At 53.2% G+C, this 14469-nt stretch overlaps 1 protein-coding gene across 9 annotated transcripts in view; it reads left to right on the top strand.

Annotated features, from left to right (window-relative positions):
* Positions 1–14469, top strand: part of GSE1 (Gse1 coiled-coil protein) — a 380250-nt gene that overhangs the window by 336763 nt on the left and 29018 nt on the right. For all 9 annotated transcript variants that reach the window (XM_053270504.1, XM_053270505.1, XM_053270503.1 and 6 more), the window contains one exon: positions 12013–12212. In XM_053270504.1, coding sequence (XP_053126479.1) covers positions 12013–12212 — 200 coding nt within the window. The remainder of the gene's footprint in view (positions 1–12012; positions 12213–14469) is intronic.

Below are 14469 nucleotides of genomic sequence, written 5' to 3'. Positions count from 1 at the left end.
TAAGAACAGCAGAAGAATCTGCTGGATCAGGCCCAAGGAGGCCTCTCTAGTCCTGTTTCCCACAGTGGCCCATCAGACGCCCCCGGGAAGCCCACAGGCAGGAGCTGAGGCTATGCCCTCTCTCTTGCTGTTGCTCCCCTGCAACTGGGATTCAGAGGCATCTTGCCTCTGAGGCTGGAGCTGGCTTATAACCCTCAGACTAGTAGGCATCGATAGACCTGTCCTCCATGCATTTTCTAAGCCCCATCTTAAGCTGTCCAAGCTAGTGGCTATCACCACATCCCATGGCAGAGAGTTCCATAGATTAATTATGTGCGGTGTGAAAAAGTTCTTCCTTTTATTCAGAATACTCAGGGGCATTTCTGTACTCCCACTTCCTCACTAAAAACCTCTTTAGCTCCTGGATCTTCTAATGGCTGCTGTTTCTCATCACACACACACACACACACACACACACACACACACACACACACACACACACACTCAGCTTCTCATTCATGGAGCTATCAGAGGATGCCCTGGTGCTTTCTGCCAAACTATAGGGTGGGCTTTTTTTGGAGGGGGGTGGTAAGCTGTTTCCCGCCACTTGGATGGATTCTAGCACCTCCAAGGGTCTCCCACAGACTTGCTCTTATCACCTTTCACATTGCCCCGTGACTCCCATAACCACTAGTTGCTTCTGTAGGATGTATTCTATAACACATACACGGCCCAGAGGGACAGAGTGCTGTGTTGGGGAATAGAGAAATGATGTGACTAGAACATCGGTAGCAGGTGGGAGAAGAGAAGTAAGAGATGGTTGCGTGAGGATCAGGCAGGAGGACAGTTGAGATGCAATGAGAGAGAGAGAGAGAGAGAGAGAGAAGCTGACTTTGAGTGGATGGGTTTGACAGGTTTGGGGATGGTGGGAGTTGTAGTCCAACGACATCCGAAGAGACAGGTTGGAGAATGCCTTTCTGCGCAGGGGTGGGACGGGCAGTGGAATTCGGCTGCTTGTATTTTCTGCACACTGAAGGGAGCAGCTAACAATAACTCTATCCTTAGGTTGGGTAGAGGTGAACAGTATACATGATATTTTGTTAAATACTTCATTTGCCACTGAAGAAGACTGAAACGCATCTGGCAACAGCATATCCATGAACAGATGCTGGCAAAACTCTGATATGTTTATCCTGGGCTAAAACAAGAAGTTGGGAAGACGGACTTGGACGTCTCCCATCTTATTGATGAGCTTTTGGACTGTTGGAATTTTTGATTTGATATAGAGACTGTCTTAATGACTATGTTGTGTGTGTATAGATATAGTTTTATTGATTGAGTTTTATAACTCCCTACGTAACTGGATAGTGTTCCCTGAGGGTATAGTTTTGTCATAATTATATTGAAATAATATATTCTTTTGGGACGCCTTGTATTTTCTGCAGAACCTTCTGCACCCGCAAGGAAGGAAAGAGAGGGCCTGAATTCCCTAGGAGTTGCCTGAGATGTGCTTGCATGTGGAGGGGACCCAGAGCAGGTCTGGTGACTGGGCATTCCTCAGGTGCCACCCCCGCCTCCGGGTAATAGCCCAGGAGCCCGCGTGGCCAGCCCACTTCTGCCCACAGCCAACCCCTGTTCTCCACCCACCCACCCACCCCCGGTCCTCCTCCTCTCTGCTAAAGCGCCCGTTTTATTTTTAGCCGTCAGATTTTGTTCTCCTCCTGCCGCTTGACGGGCTAATGTCTTTCCTCAGCATTGTGTCTCGAGGGGGCAGTTTAAAAATTCAATTCAGACGGAGTAATCCAAATGCCATATCATTTGCCGTACCCCGAGAGAAAGTCTGGAGCGAGAGCGAGCGCAAGAAAGGAGCCGTCCTCTTCCCTGCCAAAAGGGCCTCCTTGCTGCTGCCATGCTTCATTGGCCCTGTATTTTTCCTAAGGCTCCGAAATGTGTTCTTTCACCATCCACAGCTCCCCCCGCTAAATAACAAAGTCAGCGGCTGCTGGGTGCCAGTATGGTGAAATGCACATCTGAATATTTTTCCTCTTTAATGGGCTATTTAACGGGAGCCCGGCTGAAGGCGGGCGCCTTGAAGCCAGCAGGGGGAGGAGGGGGAGGCAGGAATTAGTGGCGCAGCTGAGGGAGGCCCGGTTGCAGAGGAGGAGGAGGAGAGTTGTGGGGTGGGGGGGGGCTCTTTGCTAGCACAGGCAGGAACAGTGAGGCGTGCAAGCCCTGGGCTCTAGTCCCGTTGCCTTCCAATGCCTGCCTGCCTGCCTGGTATCCAGAAGCACCGCTAGCAAAGGTCTCCCATTGCTCTCTGGACTGGGGAGAGGTGCCAGAGGAGTCCCATAAGAAGAGGACATTTGAACCCCAACCTGGGTTTCCAAGGGGCCAGCTTGAGGCCACATAATCGACGACCCCTTAATTTTCTCTTGGGCCATGCTGCTGTGCTCACAGAGTGGACTGTGTCTCCCCCCGCCCCACATGCTCTTTTGCAGTGCATAGCTATGCGTGACATAAGCCAGAGGAGCATAGGGAGCTGCCATATACTGAGTCCGACCTTTGGTCCATCTAGCTCCATATGGTCTACCCAGACTGGCAGCGGCTACTCCAAGGTTGCAGGCAGGAGTCTCTCCTAACCCTGTCTGGAGATGCCCAGGAGGGAACATGCAAATGCTCTCCCCACATCCCCGAAGGGGAATATTTTACAGTGCTTGCCTGTATCTCCTATTCCAAATGCAAACCAAGGTGGACCCTGCTTAGCCAAGGGGACAGGTGATGCTTGCTACCCCCAGACCAGCTCTCCTCCCAAAGACAAAGACGGGTCGGTTCTCTGACACACGAACAGCTCTGCATCCTTGGTGCCCAGTGGCGTTCCCTCTCGCAGGGGTTCCCAGGTGGCCTTTGACTACCACTCCCCAGCCAAAAGCCATTGCAGTGGTGACCAACAACATCTGGAAACACCCCCACCAGCCCCGCTACAGAGAACACTGCTTTCCAGTCTTCACGAATAATCCTGCCTGGACCGCTTGAGCCTAGAGAGGCTTGGCTTCCAGCTGTGATGCTGCTTTTGAAAAGCAAGAGGGTTGTTCTAGGGCAGGGGTTGCCAGCTTTGGGGCCCCAGATGATATTGGACCACAACTCCCATCATCCATAGCCACAATGGTTGAAGGGACGGGCGTTATAGCCCAACAGTGTCTGGGGAGCCAAGGCTAGGACCCCTGCTCTCGGGCCATGGATAGTCCTCTGCAACTGTGGCCGGCCGGAAAGCTCAGCTGTTCAACCAGAGCCCTTCTACTGCTAAAGGTCCAGTAGCTGGCAGTTTGCTTCTATTGGGAGGGAAGGAATAAGAGGATAATTTCTTCCTGGCTCTGCAGTGCCAGCAGCTGTGCATAAGACCCTCCTTCCTCACTGGATGTTAGAGAGAGCATGAGGGTGGGGGCGCCTAGAAGGAGATGGCCCCCAGCCCCACCACAGGGTCTGCCGTGAGCCGGACTCCTTCTGTGTAGGATTGTGGAGAGCTGGTCTGGTGTTAGCAAGCATGACTTGTCCCCTTAGCTAAGCAGGGTCTGCCCTAGTTGCATATGAATGGGAAACTAGAAGTGTGAGCACTGTCAGAGATTCCCCTCAGGGGATGGAGCCACTCTGGGAAGAGCAGAAGGTTCCAAGTTCCCTCCCTGGCAGCATCTCCAAGATAAAGCTGAAAGAGACTCCTGCATGTAACCCTGGAGAAGCCGCTGCCAGTCTGTGAAGACAACACTGAGCTAGATGGACCAGCGGTCTGACTCAGTAGCTTCCTGTGTGGGAACTGTTTTTGCACTGGAGGTAGCAGGAGCTGCGTTGTTATTCCACCACGTCTCTTCCTTTCAGAAAGTGTGTTCTCTTAAACAGAGGTTTCATTGTATGCAGCAATTATCTAAATTGGAGCAGAGGAGAACGAGTCAGTTCAGGCTGGCTCCGTGTGTTGGTGCTCTCGCACAAGTGGGAGAATTTGGACGCCGAGGTGAGCAAGTAGCTGGGCCCATGGTTCCTAGAACAGCCCCGAAGCTTCCAAGGGTTGCATCACGGCTTGGAAGACGACTGGCTGCCATCTTGATGGGATGCTGCCGCCAGTCTTGGGGAGAGGGAAGATTGTTCAAAGCCACCCGTCGTCACTTTTCTGGTGGGGAAAATGCCCCGACTCAAGCTTGCTGGAGCACATGAGTGGAGTCCTGCTGAATCACACCCGTCCAACATCCAGTTCATCCAGTCCCGCATCCTGCTGCTCACGTTGGCCAACCAGTTGGCTCCGGGCAGCCCACAAGTAGGGCAGGAAGGCAACCATCCTCTCCCACTTTGGCCCCCCAGCAACGGTGGGTCAGAAGTAGACTACCTCTGAACATGGAGGCTCTGTTCAGCTAACATGCAGCTTAAGAACACAGCGATTGGGGCAAAGGTCCATTGATTCCAGCCATCTGCTTCAAACAGTGGCCAGCCAGATTATATAGGAAGCGGCATTATACGGAGTCCGGCCTTGGCCCATCTAGCTCAGGACTGCCTACACTGTGACTGGCTGCAGCCTTCCAGGTTTCAGGCAGGAGCCCTTCCCAGCTTGACCTGGCCATGCTGCTAGGGACCTTCTGCATGCCAAGCAGACGCCTTTGGGAAGCCCGTGAGCAGGATATAAAGCAAGGCTGCACAGCTTCAGCCCTTGGCAGGTGTCGGACTACAACTCCCATCATCCACAGCCACAGTGGCCAATAGTCTGGGATTACAGGAGTTGTAATCCAACATCTGCGGGAGGACTGAAGTGTTGCACTCCTGGGCTAAAGGCAAGCACCCTCTCCTGCTGCTAGTGTTCCCCAGCAAGTGATATTCCATGGCAGACTGCATTGGAACATGGAGGTTCCATCTGGCCATCGTGCAGAGTTGCTGTTGATGGCTTGGGGGGGGTGCATCTTCCCGCTGGCACGCCCTCCATCCGAACCACAGCTGGGCCTGTTTGCGGTTACTTTGTGGTAAGGGAAATGCAGGCTGTCCGTGCTTAAAGGCACGTTAGAGTGGCTTCAGGTGCTCCAAGGCTGCAGGCTGGTTCTAGGAGCTCGACGGAGAAGGGGGTGCCACACTACAGAGCATTGTGATGAGCTCCGAGAAGGAAAGGGTGAAACAGGCCAGTCTAATCAGGCACGGAAATGCTCTGAGCAAAGGTAGACTTTTTACAGAAGCGGAGCCTGTATTATTGTGGTGGAAATTGCTCATCCTTTCTGCAGAGAACATTAATCACCAAAGTATCCAATCTGGATAATGGGAACAGCCTCCCTCCCCTTTCCTTCCACCCAAAGGGGAAATCAATTTGTGAAACACTATAGATTAAAAGATACTTTGCCCCTCCATCTCTTCCCCTCCCCAGTTTTCTCCATGGTGGGTTTTTACTCCCTTCTCTTCTCTCCTGCAGCTTGCTGCTTAGGCCATCAAAAGCGACATTAGTGGATTTTGACATTGATTTCCTGATGCTTGAATCTTCTCTCCAGCTCCAGTTGCTTCTCACAGAGGCAGTAATTTTCCTTGCATGCTATATACAAATATCTGCCCCGGCAAAATTTGTTTGACAATGAAAAGCTGTGGTGGGTTTTTCTTCTCCATTGATTTAGATTTAACTGCTGTATAATTTGATTGCCCAAAAGCCCCCTTTTTCTGCCTTCGAAGTTTTCCGCCTGTCTGGCTTCTGGAGGAGGAGGATCCGGGAGATGCTTAATATGAGATCATGAATATTGGGAAGCTCTGAGTGAGAGGAGGCAAAAGGGGACATGCGGAGCAAGGGAGCGTGGAGGCGTTCCTAGCCGAGGAAGAAGTTTGCTGGCCAGGGTGTGGTGGGCTGTTGTGCATGCAGGCTGGCTCTGGTGCGGCAGGGCATACAACGCATCCCGTAAAGATTCAGAGATTGCACACTGGACCCACATGAGCACAGTATTCCTGGCATGCAGAAGGTCCCAGGTTCAATCTCCGGAAGGGTTTCCAGGTAGGTATAGGAAAGACCCCTGCCTGAAACTTTGGAGAGCCACTGCCAGTCAGTGTAGACAATATTGAGTGGCCATTCGGAAATTCCATGCATTCCTGTGGCGGCCATTGGGGAGGAACCAATGCATTTCAGTGGGCATTTCCTGTCATTCGGCTTACGATGAGGCCATAGCTCAGTGGTTAGAGCATCTGCTTGGCATGCAGAGGGTCCTGGGTTCAGTGCCTGGCAGCATCTCCAGGTAGGGCTGGGAAAGACCTCCTGCCTGAAACTTTGGAGAGCAGCTGCCAGTCAGTGTGGACAAGGCTGTTCTAGGTGGACCAATGGTCTGACTCGGTATACGGCAGCTTCCTATGGATGTTCCTATGTAACATTCCCTTGCAAAGACTGGAAGACTGTGGAAGGGTGAAGCCTGCCAACCAGAGAAGACGACGGGCCTGTGGCTGATTCTGCAGTTCCCTAGCGTCCCAGGATAAAAAAGGTGACTCTGGAGTCTCAACTTCACACTTTGATCTCTGATTGGCTCTTGAACGTTGCTTTGTGTGAGGGTCATTGGGAAGAATGGAGGGCAACGGACTAGCCCTGGATAAGAGACAGTGGGCTGGGTTCATGGAGCACACGCGTTGCATCCAGAAAGCCCCAAGATCAGCTTCTGGCACCTCCAGTTAAGGATCTCTGGGAGCCGGAGATGGGAAAGATCTCCTCCCAGGCCTTGGCTAGAGAGCTGCTGCCAGTCAATGCCGGCGATATTGAGTGACCTGGACCAGTCTTCTTCAGCAGTATGAGAGAGCTCCGTAAGTGCAGGGCTTTGGATTCTTCAAGGAGGTTGAAGGGGAGAGGAGATGGAAGGGCCCACAGAAGTAGGGGAAATAGTTCCAGTGAATGTCACACATGCGAGCAAAGGAAGAAGATAGGAACATAGGAAGCTGCCTTCTGCTGAGTCAGACCCTTGGTCCATCTAACTCAGTATTGTCTACCCAGACTGGCAGCGGCTTCTCCAAGGTTGCAGGCAGGAGTCTCTCTCAGCCCGATCTTGGAGATCCTGCCGGGGAGGGAACTTGGAACCTTCTGCATGAAAGCAGGCAGTTGCTCTTCCACTGAGCTACAGCCCCATCCCCTGAGGGGAATATCTTACAGTGCGCTCACACGTTTAGTCTCCCATTCATCTGCAGACCAGAGTGGACCCTGCTTAGCAAAGAGGCCAATTTAGGTGTGCTACCACAAGACCAGCTCTTTGGGGGGGAATCTATTCTGGGGATCTCCTCCCAAGATACTTTGATTTGAGCAGCATCTGTCTGCTTTCACCCAAGATGGCTTATTCATTCTCTCACATACCAGACTCAGTTGCAGCTCTGCAAAGGATGCTCAAAAGCTCCCAGCCCTGGTCCAAAGAGCCTTCCATGAGCCAGGTTGAGCAGGAAGGCCCTCCCGCGTCTTTTGATGGTGATTTTTACTCTCCTTGTCGATGGCACGGCTCCATCTGAAGCCGGGCTTTGAGTGGGGAGAAAACAAGAGATAACCGGGGGGTGCGGTGCCCAGTGGGGATTAGAGTGGCAAGACTCTTCCTCGCAATTTCATTCTCTTTCATCTCAAAAGGAAAGAAAGCCAAACAGCCTCTGCAACAGCAGGGAAGGCCTGTGCGTGCCTGTGTGGCGTCCGTGCCAGCCGAGAGCCGGGGCCTTCAAGAAACAGGAAGCTGCTTAACATATTTATTGATATCAAATGGAAGTTAATTGAGTTCTGGGAGCTCTCAGATTTGATGCCGAGTTCAAAGTGGTTTCTGTGTGCCTGTGTGGGTGGCAGAGGGGGTGGTGTCAGAGGGAATGTGTGAGAAAGAAATTGGCCCCCAGGAAGGATAAGGTGATGGGGTTAGGGGGCTGGATTTCCAGCTTGCCTGCTGGGTGGGTAGGATGGAGGAAAGATCTCTTTGGAGAGGGAGGTGAGATCTCCAAGCGCTTTGTTGCTGGTGCTGCTTTTAATTGCTTGAAGCCAGTTTGAGCTCAAGAAAGGGCAAGATAGAAACGTGGAGGACTGCATTTTGGCCGATAGTTGCAGGGGAGTCACAGCAGGAGAGAGGGCATGCCCTCAGCTCTTGCCTGCGGGCTTCCCAGAGGTATCTGGTGGGCCACTGTGCGAAACAGGATGCTGGACTAGATGGGCCTCCTTGGGCCTGATCCGGCAGGGCTGTTCTTATGTTCTTATTGGGTAGGGAAGGAAGCCTTACATTTGGGGTGCCACCAGTTACTTTGGGACCTTCAGCAAAAACTCATCACTACACACAGACACGCTCCACAGGTGCCCACTATGGGGGACCGGCCCTACTCTGCTCTGTTGGTTCTCTGTTGGAGAGGCGCTCTTGTGAACTGCACTGAGAAGGAGGCGGGTGTGGAGTGCCTTGTTCGGGGTGAGTTCGGGAGTTTGCAACCGTGACTATTTATCGGTGCCAGAATTTGGACAAATGTGCATGAGAGTGAATAAGCTAACGGCAGTCTTTGACCAGCCAACATGCAACTGAGGAGCAGATAACACCCATGGGAGTGTAGTTGGGTCTGTTTTCTCTTTTGGCATCCTTACGACACCCACCTTACCTCAAGGGCAGGCAGTAGTGGGAGTGGAGGTTGCTGCAGAACTTCTTGAGCGTCCGAAACTTGGGAGTGTGGAAAGGGGCAGCACTTGTAGGAAAAGATACCACGGTGTGGGGCTGGGGGGGGGGATTTCACACCCGGGCCCACTAGAGTCCAGCTTGGGAAGAGGAGTCCCATGCATGGCATTTGGCTTGCCAGTCTCGGGGGTTCCGAGTTAGCATGTGTGAAAAGCAAGCCTTCCTTGTCTAAGCAGTGCCTGGAGTCAGCTTGGCCAGGCCGCATGTGTCTGGGCGTGTGGAAGGAGAGGGTCCCGCTCCGAGGGGGCACGGCAGCTGTCCTGCCTGGGTTGAGTCCAGGGCGCCTTCTCTAGAAACGGGCAGCTAGGCCAGATCTCTTTGCAGCGTCTGAGCTGCCAGACCCGCCCGCTGGTCCCCGAGCCCGATCTAGGCTGCCAGCCTGGAATCGCCCCCTTCCTTTTGGATCAAGGAGCAGGTTCCTTTCCAACAGGGCAAGCAGAGCAAGTCACAAAAGCAAAGAATGGAAGCCTCATCTGCTGCTTGTCAGCTTCAGTGGGTTCAGATCCTCGCTGGGCCTTTCTCCTCCTCCTCCTCCTCCTGGCGTTATTTCGTCAGGGTCTCAGCTGTTAATTACCTTTGCCTGTCAGCCTTGCCTGCTAATCTGCTATCACTGAGTGGGAAGCAGGAGGTCAGACAACAAAGGTGACACTGTCACACTGCGTCTCTTGTCATCTCCAAGCCAGATTAGTTTCATTGACTAACTCCTGGCTGAATACCGCCAGTTAATTATAACGATCACAAACCCTCCCATTTTCAAGCCACACAGCGAGAATTAAGGGTTCTGAAGTGAGACTTTAGCTTCATTAATTGCCCGGCTCTTTGTGATGGTATTGATTGATAAGGCTCTCGTGTGGTGAGTAATGGCTTCCCAGCTCAGAGGGGATTAAGCCTGCTAATTGTTGTCGGCCTGGCGCTGACAAGATAGACTTCAGTGGGTGTCAAATCCATATCGGCGGCTGCCTTTGTCCCGTGCAGCATCCATGCCGCTGCTCTCCAGAATGAAAGTACTGCGCAGTAACCCGGGAATAATTAATAAGGCCTTGGAGCTGGCAGCGCCTCAGCCCCCCCCACCCTTGGGTCATGCTTTCCGTGCTCCCCCCGTCTCTCCTCCTTTCCCTGCCCTCTCTGGTGTTTGGCCACGCTGGGCCCCCTGAAACTGAGATGACAAGCGTGTTGAGTTTCACAGTGCTGCGTATTCTAAGCACACACAAACACACACAGAGCAAAAGGAGCACGTTGGTTTCTACGTTCCTGATTGGGCTGCTGTGAGTTGGGCCGCTCGTTAGATTTTAGACCACAGGCTTCTTGAGGCGTGGAGATCCAATCTGCCTTTTTTTTTTTTGCTTGCAAAATTCCACAAAGTGCCAGGTAGACGGAAGATGCTGCAGCTCTTCCGATTGTTGCATCTGTGGTGGATCGTTCCTGTGGATTTCCTCTTGGCCCAGGCTAAAACCATAGAAGGTCAGGGCACCTATGCTCCGAATGCTCCATTTGCTTAAGTCTTGTAATGCTGGAAAGATCCATAAATACTGGCTGGACCTAATGGAAGAAGAGTTCCTTGCATTCCCTAGACTTCCATCCCTGAGAATTGTACTGGGTCCTGCGACCACTTTCAGCTCACTCTTGACAAGAGTCACTTCAGCCTTCATTGGCTTCATCTTGGAGCAAACTGTCTGCCCGACTGATCCAACATGTCTCCAAACTGTAGCCTGGCATGTCCTCAAAGGGTCAAAGTAACTTGAGTTGGGTGGAGAGTCTGGTCGTGTGGTAAAGTAAAATTGTGCCGTCGAGTCGGTGTCGACTCCTGGCAACCACAGAGCCCTGTGGTTGTCTTTGGTAGAATACAGGAGGGGTTGACCATTGCCATCTCCCATGCAGTATGAGATGATGCCTTTCAGCATCTTCCTATATTGCTGCTGCCCAATAGAGGTGCTTCCTATATCGGTCGGGGAAACAGACCAGCAGGGATTTGAACCAGCGACCTCTTGCTCCCTAGGCAAGTTACTTCCCCACTGCGCCACTTAGGTGGCTGCTGGTCATGTGGTAGCAAGCATGAATTCTCCCTTTTGCTAAGCATGGTCCACCCTGGTTTGCATTTCAATAGGGAGACTACTTTGGGAAGAGCATCTGTGTGCTTGAGGTTGAATCCCTGGCAGCATCTCCAAGATAGGGCTGAGAGAGACTCCTTCCTGAAACCTTGGGAAAGCCGCTGCCAGTCTGGGTAGACAATCGTGAGCTAGGTGGACCAAGGGTCTGACTTGGTAGAAGGCAGCTTCCTATGTTCTTATGTGAGTTGTGGTTGAAAACCTGGTAAAAGAGTCACACAACCAGTTGCATCCCTGTAACGGATGTTGCTGCTTTTTACCTAGGAATGGCCATCACCTTATTTGTATGCCCCCGTTTGCATGCACACAAACTTCCCCTTGTTTTAATGGTTTTCCATAAAAACTGTTTGCATGGAGGTACCCAGGACGTCCTACTTAGCATCCTATTTGTATTGCTGCTCCAGCCACCCTCCTCCATTTGCACAGCACTCTTAATTCCATTCCTGTGGCTGGGTTTTTCCCTTGCAAATAGCAGCAGCATCCCTAGGGTGGGTGTAATTTAAAATACAGATGTATTATGCAAATCATGGCAAAGCCTTTCCCAAGGGTTAAAAAAGGGGGGAGGGGAAGCGGTGCTCTGTTTACCCAAATGCCTGTCTCTTTCAGTGCGGTGCCTCAGTCACGGTGGCTTTTGCGAGCTCGGCTTAGGATGGTTTTGCTAATTTTTCCTGAAAGAAAGCAGTCACTGCCTCTAGTCGTGAGGCCCCAGGTTTTGTGCGGTGATAGATGTCTCTTCGCTGGGTGGTATCCAAGCTTGGGCCTTTCAGTCTCATAGCCTTTGAGAAGCATCTCTGCGCCACCAGCCTTTTCAGGGGGTCATTGCCTGGCCTTGTGAGAAATTGCATCTCTCTTTGAGTGTTGTATGGTATGCCCCAACCCAACCGGAGTGCATACTGTCCAAAGGTGTGGAGCCCTTCCTTTCTTCTGTGTGGGGTCAGGTGGTGCAGCAAGACTCCATTTACACACACACACACACACACACACACACACACACACACACACACACACATTGAACAATGGACTCAAAGCCTCTGGAATGTTCCCGGGAGACAGCTGCATCTCCAAGGGATCGAGGCTGACAAGGTTGCTTGTGCTGGCGCTGAAATGATGTTTGGGGAAGGGGTTTTCCTTTGGAGTCAGACTTGGGGTGAAGTTAATCCCCAGTGGGGATCAGCCCCAGGACGGTGTTTCGGTGGGATCCTGGACCACTGGTGAGGAGCTGGATCCAGACACACACACCCCATCTAACTCCTCTCTTTCATTCTCTTCAGGGTCTTCGATCAGCAGCGAGTCTTCTCCGGTTTCCTCACCAGCCACCAACCACAGCTCTCCTGCAAGTACGCCCAAGCGAGGACCCATGGGGCCTCTCATCGTCCCACCGGGGGGCCACAACGTCCCGAGCACACCTCCCGTGGTGACCATTGCGCCCACCAAAACTGTGAATGGCGTCTGGAGAAGTGAAGGACGGCAGGTAACATGCCCCACCCCTACCTCCCACATGTACACGTGGCTTGCGCAGGTGTTGGATCTGTTCTTGGTGGAGATCTTTGCAAGGTGTGGACCTTTCCAAACAGAGGAAAGGAAGCCACGGGCAGATCTGAGGGAAGTTGTACTCCTCTGACAAAATAAGATAAGCCCCTCAAATGTCTAAACCTTTTCACAAAAACCACTCACAGGTTTACCACCACCACCACCGCCCCCCCCCCCCCCCCGCTGCAACTAGCTCATGAGGACTAGAATCCTTTTCTTTGTTTTAAATGAGTGAAGGGACTGCCGGGTAAGAGAGGAGGAGGCTCTTACCAAACGAGACTTTGCAAGAGCGGGAATAGGTGCATCCTGGTGTTCCCAAATCCAGGAGGGGGCCTGCTATGCCAGAAGGGCAGGAGGATGAGGCAGTTGCAGGCTGAGATGCTAGAATGGCCTGCAGCACCCTCGCCTCCAGATGAAGGAATCACACTTTTGGATGCTTCCAGTGCCAAAATCAACACATCTCAGTGCAAATAGGAAGTCAGCACGTCAGACAAAAGACTGGGCTAGAATCTTTTCCACACTCATGTCCTGGATGTTTTTCGGGGATTTTTCTCTCCACCGGGGGAGCCATTCAGCAGTGGTCTTTCTCACCTGTAGCCTAGAGGCGCACCCATTGCCTCTGTATCCTTGCTGTATCCTCAGCCTAGTCAGAGGCAACGTTCCCTGTAGCAGGGATTCCCAGGCAGCATTGACTACAACTCCCATCACCCCCAGTGGCAACGGCCATTGCCGCTGGGGGTGATGGGAGTTGTAGTCGACAGCATCAGGGAACCCCTGTTACAGAGAGCACTGGCCGGGGGTTGCCCGCTTTGGCTTGCCAGGAGTTGTTGGATGTTGTTAACTCCTGGGTGGGATCGGTCTCGGCTCCTTACCGTGGAAATCGCAGTAATTGAGACTCAGAGCTGTGCCTCTCTGCACGGCCCCATCCCCGGGTTATTTTTTGCTGTGGTCACTGTAGAGCAGGGTGTTCTCAAGGCCCCCCCTGGAAGGTCCTGCGTTCTGCGCCTCACGGCCAGGTTGCAACAGGGCAGACGCCTTGGCATTCTCTGGGTGGGCATGCCATCCTTCCTTGCTGCTCCTTCCCTGCTTCTGATGTGGAGCCATAAGAGCCGGCGGACTCCACAGAAGGGTGAACACGCCGGATGTTGCACCCCTTGCAGATGCCCGCTGGCTGAGGGGGTGGGTGGATGCCGCCGTCGACAGCGGGGTCTGTGGGTCGGGCACCCAGTGGCCCCACAGAGGCAGGGGTGGGCGAACGCTGCCTCCTGTCTGTGCACGCCGCCCGCCCGCCCTCCCGGACCCGGCCCAGCTGCGTTGGCTGCCTGCGTCTCCGGGAGCCAGAGCATTTGCTAATTAAGAATCATTGTTCGTGGTTATCCTCCCCTTGTATCTTACCCCGGGTTCCCAGCGGGATTGCAGTGCTTGGAAATACTAATTAAACCACAAAGAGGGAAAGGGAGGGAGGGGAGGGGGAGGCAGGACCCCTGACGGGCGGGGAAGAAGGGCCGAGCGAGCGGCACGCCCCAAGCCCCGGCCGTCTTGGCAGGAAGCGGCGCAGCTTTCCCGGGCCGGGCGCGTTTCTCTTGGTTGGGGTCTCCTCCTCTTCTGAAGGGGCCGTTTCTAAAAAGCAGGACACAAAACGAGGCGAGCCAAGCGTGGCTTATTGCTCTGCGTCCCTGCATGGCTCATGGAGCCTGAGTTGTAATTACGATCCTGTGAGTGCCGTGGCCTTGAAGGTGCTGCTGGGAGGGGAGCTGGCCAGCCCCTCTTCCCTGCTCTGGGCGTCGAGGACTCCTGTGTGTCCTCGTGCAAAGAGTGCATTCCTCCCTTTGGGGATTCAGCTTTGCGGAGGTCCTGAGGCTTCCCTTGCTCAAGGGTAGAACCCTTTGTCGGCCAAGACCTGCTTGCTCCTATGCATAGTGGTGGTCTCTCCTGTGACGAAGCAGGCATGTAATGCATATCTTGCCATGCACAGGGCAGAGGAGAGCTGGTCTGGTGGTCGCAAGCCTGGCTTGTCCCCTTAGCTAAGCAGGGTCCGCCCTGGTTGCATATCAGTGGGAGACTAGAAGTGTGAGCACTGGAAGAGATTGGGGATGGGGCCGCTCTGGGAAGAGCAGAAGGTTCCAAGTTCCCTCCCTGGTGGCATCTCCAAGACAGGGCTGAGAGAGAGTCCTGCCTGCAACCTTGGAGAAGCCGCT

Source organism: Hemicordylus capensis, chromosome 9 (genome assembly GCF_027244095.1).
Source record: "Hemicordylus capensis ecotype Gifberg chromosome 9, rHemCap1.1.pri, whole genome shotgun sequence".
NCBI lineage: Eukaryota > Metazoa > Chordata > Lepidosauria > Squamata > Cordylidae > Hemicordylus > Hemicordylus capensis.
The sequence above is the reverse complement of the archived record's forward strand: the minus strand, read 5'-3'. Positions and strand labels throughout refer to the sequence as shown.